This window comes from Clinocottus analis, unplaced genomic scaffold (assembly GCF_023055335.1).
Source record: "Clinocottus analis isolate CAN_PGR_092001 unplaced genomic scaffold, fCliAna1.0.p SCAF_6, whole genome shotgun sequence".
In the NCBI taxonomy this organism is placed as follows: domain Eukaryota; kingdom Metazoa; phylum Chordata; class Actinopteri; order Perciformes; family Cottidae; genus Clinocottus; species Clinocottus analis.
In genome coordinates this window covers 2,688,372-2,695,000 of record NW_027176218.1, presented here as the reverse complement: position 1 = coordinate 2,695,000, position 6,629 = coordinate 2,688,372, and the positions used below count along the sequence as shown (strand labels likewise).

Here is a 6,629-nt window from a genome sequence, read left to right as displayed (position 1 = left end):
GTCAAACGCAGGCGAGAAACGATGGAGGCAGAAGTGATGCGACGAACAAGTTATCATGTTGAACAAACAATGCAAAGTACAACAACTCTCAGGGTTCATGCACATCGTGACTAATGGATTCACATAACTTTAAACCAAATTTCCACGACCAAACATTGTGATATTTCAGTGTATACAAGTGAAAAAATGTAGGTATTTAAACTAATTACAAGGCTTACAGTAAACCATAACTGACACCAATGATTGAGAGACAATAGTTTGATTGCAAGAGTAAACATTTATATACCGTAAGAGTCGGGTTACAAGCCGCTACCGCCATTTGTGGTTGTCCCCCGCCAGCTAGCAGCAGAGCTAGCAGCACAGCTAGCAGCAGAGCTAGCAGCAGAGCTAGCAGCAGAGCTAGCTTGCTACCGAAGGTAGGAGCGGCTTGTAACCAGACTTTTACAGTAGATGCCTGTATGCATGCATGCTAATATTTTGAGTGTCTTCCTTTTAAAAGCATATTAATGATTTAAAACTCAGGGTAACTGAACAAATGAACATAACTAATGTCGAGGACTTTTCCAAAACTTTTAGCAAAAGGACTTTTCCAGGCTTGGAAAGAACCATTTTAAAATCAATGACTTTTCCAGGATTTTTAAAATCTATTTGAAGGACTCTTTGGTTACTCGCTGTCCCACAATGCCGTTCTCATCCCCTCATAGGATGAACCTATTAAATCCTGCATGCTTTCTATGAATCATAAATGTATCGTCCGATACAGTTTTCCTGGGATCAATGGCTTTGCTTCAGCTCGTTATGATAAATCAGAGAGTTCCCGCGTACAAACGTATCAATAAGAAAGAAATAGGAACCCGTTACCTTCAGGGTTGTCGGGGTCTCGGTTCAACACGGCGTAACGAGGCAGTTCGATGCCCTCCTCCTGCAGGATCCGGTACACTTCCCTCCTGACGGGGAATCCAATACCGTTAGAAATAGCACCAAAACAAAAGGATGCCCACAGTGAGAGTGTGTGTGTGAGTGTGTGTGTGTGTGTGTGTGTGTGTGTGTGTGTGTGTGTGTGTGTACCTGTATGTTTCTGGGGTTGGGCAGTAAAACAGGAAGAAGGTATTTCAAAATAATAGCAATTAAGTCATTTCCATTCCTGTCACGTGATCGCTCCTCTGATTCGAAAGGGGAAGAAAACTGCAAGTTGCATCAAAGCTGCGAGAGGGATGTCAGACGTTTTACGACTCAAATTAAGTCTGAATTATTTCCATCTCGTTCCCCAACTACTGCGAGAATGAGCTTATTAACCGGCATCAACAGTGAAATTAAATAAAGGGACGCGAGGTGGTGATAAACCTGCAGCGATGCAGGTGCAATGCCAAGTAGTTCAGGGGATGAACTTCAATAAAACTTTGTGTTCCAAAGTAACTAAAGAGGAAAAGACGACAAGAGAATACAAACAAGCTGCAAGCGGGAGGAGAAGCAGTTTTTTGTGTGTAGTTCAAACTAAAGCATGTGTTCAGCTGTTAACAGTAAACAGAAAAACACGAGGTTGTGTTCGCCGTCCGGCGACGCCTTCAAGAACACAAGTCCTCTTATGGGTCTCGTCGTATGAAAAAGGGACCATTATTTTGAAAATATCCAGTCAAACTTTGTATTTATGATGCCCCTCAGTGTGTGTGTGTGTGTGTGTGTGTGTGTGTGTACCTGTCCTGTATGAAATACTGCATGTTGAGGTCGTTGATGAGCAGTGGGTTCCTGAGCTTGGCGTACTCCACAGCTTTGTCCAGCGGGAAACCTGAAAAAAAGAAATGTCACATGAACAAAATCTTTTTTGTTGTTTTAAATCAACCCTGTGAAGCTTCTTCATTTTTTAAATCAACGAGCAAACAACTGAAGTAAGAAACATATGCAACAAAACTTAGTTTAAAACATAAAGAAGAAGAAAAGACGAGCAGTAACTTCTATTCTTGACTTACAAGATGGTGGGAAAAAAAGTGTGTCAGAGCAAAAGCACAATTTAAATAATAATAACAATAATTAAAACATGTATTGTACTTTCCACAGATGTATCTCATTAAGTTACACAACGCGTTGTACATTTATATTCCAGCATTGCTCTCCTTTTTATGAACAGAAAGTTGTCATCACCACTTCTCAATGTGTGTATAACAGCTTCCACGTGTCGAGTTAAGTTACTCAACGTTACTTTTATACATTCAGCAAATTACTGAATGTCACGCGGATGAAAACTCACTGGAGGCCACATGTCTGCAGGATTCCTGCTTCTACTTTCTAACAGCAGCAGCCAGTCACAGTGTGTTCCCGTCGTCTGAGGAAACCACACAAACACTCGTTCTTTAAACAATGTGAAACCAGCCAGCTGTCGCCATGTTGAGAGCCGTGTGGAGGCAACGGGCACGCTCCGAATATCTAGCTTAGCATCTTTGAATAATGTTTCAACGTTTTTTCACGCACAGTTTCATCGTTCATCCGTTTACATTCGGCTGCTCAAGAGTCTGCGTTGTGATAAAGGCCCGTCATCGCACCCACCTACTCTGGAGGACAAGCAAAACATGGTGTACTTTCTACATATTTGAGTATATTTGGTGCCAGACGGGGCGTTTCCGCTCTCACGCGACCGGATGTTGTTGGTTTTTAACGTGTCGGTACCTTTGGAGTGGAAGGAGATGAGGCAGTCGCAGAGCGGCCAGTTCTCCACGGGCTCCTCCAGGATCACCTCCTCGGGGAAGATCACCACGTTGATGTAGTCGAACTTGCAGAGTCGCTCCAGGATCTGCGTCATGGGTTTGGACTTGGACTTCTTCATCATGGCGCATATGCCGACCACGATCTGCCGCTCTGGCGGCTGGCGGACGGGACAAAGGGGGGGAGGGAGAGGGAAGAGCACGGAGGTCATGAACGACTCTCTTGGTGGCTTTTTAAAAAACCTACTGGAGCTTTGTTTGATAAAAGTCATGTGACCTGCAACTGCGGCGCCCGCAACTTCACACGCGTTGGAATTAAAAGCCTCATGAGAAGCCAGATTGTAGTATGCATTGAGCTTCACGGCCTCAGCGGCCCAGTGACGAAGCTATAATTAGAGTTAGATAACTCTGAATGACGACAGCTGCGTTTTTATTACCGTCATCGAACGACTGAAGAACGTCCCCATTAGCGTACGACAAGCGGGAGGAAGTCGTTGCTTCATCGGCAGCCTGAGACTTGTTTTGCATGCATGGAAAATGAGTTTGACTGTTTAGAGTCCCACAAGATAAGAAGTAAGGAGGTCTCTGCTGCTGCGGCTCGGCGGTGGAGGGCAGTTTGAACTGCTTCCTGTTCACTCGATGGCTCCGACTTTAAACCATCAGAGGCAAAGAAAGAGAAAGAGGAACTTGTAGGAAGTAAGTGAACAGCAAACAGCTCGACATGAAGTCTCTACATGAAGTCCTTTTACAGCTGCCAGAGGCATTAAAGCTGTTTATCTACTGCATTGTTCTCACACCGGCCTTTGTATATTTGTGTCTCCGTTTCTTTTTCCACTCCAAATAAATCCTTTCAGATTTACAGGCCCTTTAAACTGCCCCAAAAATGACCCAAAAAATCCTCTTTTTTCCATTGAATAGTTAGTTGTTATTATTACAATGCATTATTACATTAAATTGCACAATGCATACACTCATTTCATAAGTGCAACTAGTTGTGTGATGTTTTACAAAACATTCAAACAGCGATATTTTCCCTTTAATGTAAAGTGCCACATGTTGAACACCAGCTCTGTGTGTGTGTGTGTGTGTGTGTGTGTGTGTGTGTGTGTGTGTTGTGTGTGTGTGTGCGCCCTCCACCTACCGACTCATCGTCGCTGTCCTCCATGTCCTCTTCTCGAAACATCTCGTTCTTCATGCCTGCCTCCATTTGGCCCATGTCCTGCTCGTCATCCCCGCAGCCAACCACGAACCAAGGACCGTCCCCGTCGCCCCGCCCCTCTCCGCGCGCGTCACCTGGCCCGTCGCCGCAGGGCTCGGACATCACAAACCCACGAGCAACATGGCCGCTTCCTCCCCTCCCCCTCCCCCTCCTCCTCCTCCTCCTCCAAGTTGTCGATTACAGCGAGTACACCGAGTCCACTGCGTCAGATGAGAAGCTGGTGATAACGTCAAGAGGCGGCCGGCTGATAGCGGCGAGGCGGCTACGTGCACAACGTGATGCGGTGGAGAAACACGAGGGTGGAACGGAGGGAGGCGACTCTACGCATACGTTGAGGGAGAAAGTCAAGATCCTGGTCGAGGAGACCCGGGTCTGGAGACGCTTCTTCACACACGACCAACGTCTTTCTTGCCCTGGGAAGAAAAAACCGTTCACACAAAACACTTTAACTGATTCCTGAGAAAACATTTGAGAAAAATGTCACAGAAGAAACAAAAGAAGAAAAACAAGAAGAAGAAAAAGAAAAGAAGAAGAAGAAGAAGAAAAAAGAAGAAAAACAAGAAGAAAAAGAAAAGAAGAAGAAGAAGAAAAAGAAGAAGAAGAAAAAAGAAAAACAAAAGAAGAAGAAGAAGAAAAAAAAGAAGAAAAACAAAAGAAGAAGAAGAAAAAAGAAGAAAAACAAAAGAAGAAGAAGAAAAAAAGAAGAAAAATAAGAAAAGAAGAAGAAGAAGAAGAAGAAGAAGAAGAAGAAGAAGAAGAAGAAGAAGAAGAACTTGGTTTTCGATGCTTCTGCTGCTATAATAATATATAATATCGTGTGAACACTTATTAGGCCTTTAATTGCTCGTCTGCGAGTAGAAACCACTCGTATCTTTTCTATCTATGAAGCAACTACGATGCACTTCATACAAACTACACTCAGCTCCAGAAACTTCAATGTATTGGATTTTCTTTCAGATACAAACGTCACAAACAACACAGTTGAAACTGAACATTGGAACCTTCATGAAAGTAGGATTCATCAGCAGCTTCTTAACGGCCAACTGAGTCACTTCCTCCACTTCTATCAAACCTCCAGTGTTTTCACAGTGATTGTCCCTGAACAAGTGAGTGCGAGCCGATGACTGAACATGTGCGACAACACACACACCAAAAATAAACAACGGACGCTCTCGAGCCAAATTATCCGACAGTTTACCGGCTGCCGACTAACTGTAGTGCGTCAAGATTAAAAACATTTTTAAAAAGGGGGGGGGGGGCGTGCGTCCAACCGCTGACCCGTAACCTGATCAGATACCTCGAAATAAAAGAAACAAAGACGTTGCGTCACCGCCTCGCAGCCGAGGAGGGACGAACTCTCTCGCCGCTGTGGCGCGTCCACAAATAGGAGACGCAGTCGATGCCGGTTCACATGTTTCCCTCTCACACACACTCACACACACACACACACACACACAACAAACAGCTGACTCGAGGGGGGAAAAGCCTCCGGGGACACATTGGCGGATCATTTCACCTCTCAGCGAGCGCCACGCACCCCTCGCATGCCTGCCAGGACATAGTTTAAAGTCACGGATCGTTCCGCGACACGTTCTCCTCCGACAGAAACCTCGCCGCTTGACCTCAGCAGCCAGAAATAACGGCGTGTCCCAAAGCCGGGGGGCCGACGACCCGAAGATAACTCGGCGTTACTGGACCTCTGAGGCGATGACAGGCTCCACTAAACAAGGTGGAGGCCCTTCTTTGTCGGGCCCCGAGTCCCAGAACACTAACAGACATAAAAAAAAAAAAGGATATTTATATATGTAACTGCTGGGAGAGAGGCGCCGCTGCGCTGGAGTTTATTCTGCCTTTTCTAGGCCAAGGTCACGACCTTCACTCGGCTGGAAGGAGAAGACTCGCACACTTTTACATTAGAAAAAAGAAATAAATCAGCTTGACGTTGATCAAATCAGACAAACTGGAATTCCAAGCCAGAGATTAAATCAGGTGACTTTCACGGATTAAAATAACTTCTCAGCACCGAGCTCAGCTGATTGGTTGGAAGAGGAAGGAGGGGTGAGACTCATGACTCAACCCACCTGATGCTGCTTTTTTCCTTTTTTTTTTTTTTACACATGCTACTACAGTTTCTTTCCAGGTAGCCTGCGCTCTGATGCAACACTTCCACGGAAACGCAAATCACTCAAACGCCACATTTGCATCTCGGGAGGCTTTTTCTGGCCGAGCTCACAAGCTCCTGTGTGGTGTGATGTGTGGAAAAAAAACATCTATTGTTGTCTTTGGGAAATGACTTCACGTTTCCATCGGCAAACAGGTAGCAAATGCTCTTAAACGGGATCGATACCGTATCTAAACGTTTCTTAATAATGCAGAAAACTGCACCAAAAGACGACATCGGTCAGATTCTTCGTCGTGTTTTCTGTTTATTTGGTGATATAATTTAGCAGATTCTCTCAAAGTAGGTCAATGGGAGTCATAAATGACGTAATGATGCTTTTCACTGAGGACTTAACGACAGAGAACCCGGACTGAGTTTATCTCTGACAGTTAAATTAGGCGATAAAAAGGCGTTTAACCTTTGAGACCGTCCGCCACAGGAAGGCGGCGGCGGCTCGTTTACGACGACCGGCGAGGCCGGAGACGCTCATTAAGCCCCAAAGCAGAAGTAGAAATGACATTATGACACGTGTGTGTGAGATTGGGACCTTTAT

The 6,629-nt window shown here is 45.1% G+C and overlaps 1 protein-coding gene across 3 annotated transcripts in view; it reads right to left on the bottom strand.

Annotated features, from left to right (window-relative positions):
* ppip5k1b (diphosphoinositol pentakisphosphate kinase 1b) overlaps positions 1 to 4,017 on the bottom strand; it is a 32,562-nt gene extending 28,545 nt beyond the window's left edge. For all 3 annotated transcript variants that reach the window (XM_068602437.1, XM_068602438.1, XM_068602436.1), the window contains exons 1-4: positions 3,838 to 4,017; positions 2,662 to 2,857; positions 1,696 to 1,786; positions 862 to 947 (exon numbers count right to left, since the gene is read on the bottom strand). In XM_068602437.1, coding sequence (XP_068458538.1) covers positions 862 to 947; positions 1,696 to 1,786; positions 2,662 to 2,857; positions 3,838 to 4,017 — 553 coding nt within the window. The remainder of the gene's footprint in view (positions 1 to 861; positions 948 to 1,695; positions 1,787 to 2,661; positions 2,858 to 3,837) is intronic.
* Between the last annotated feature and the right edge of the window lie 2,612 nt (positions 4,018 to 6,629).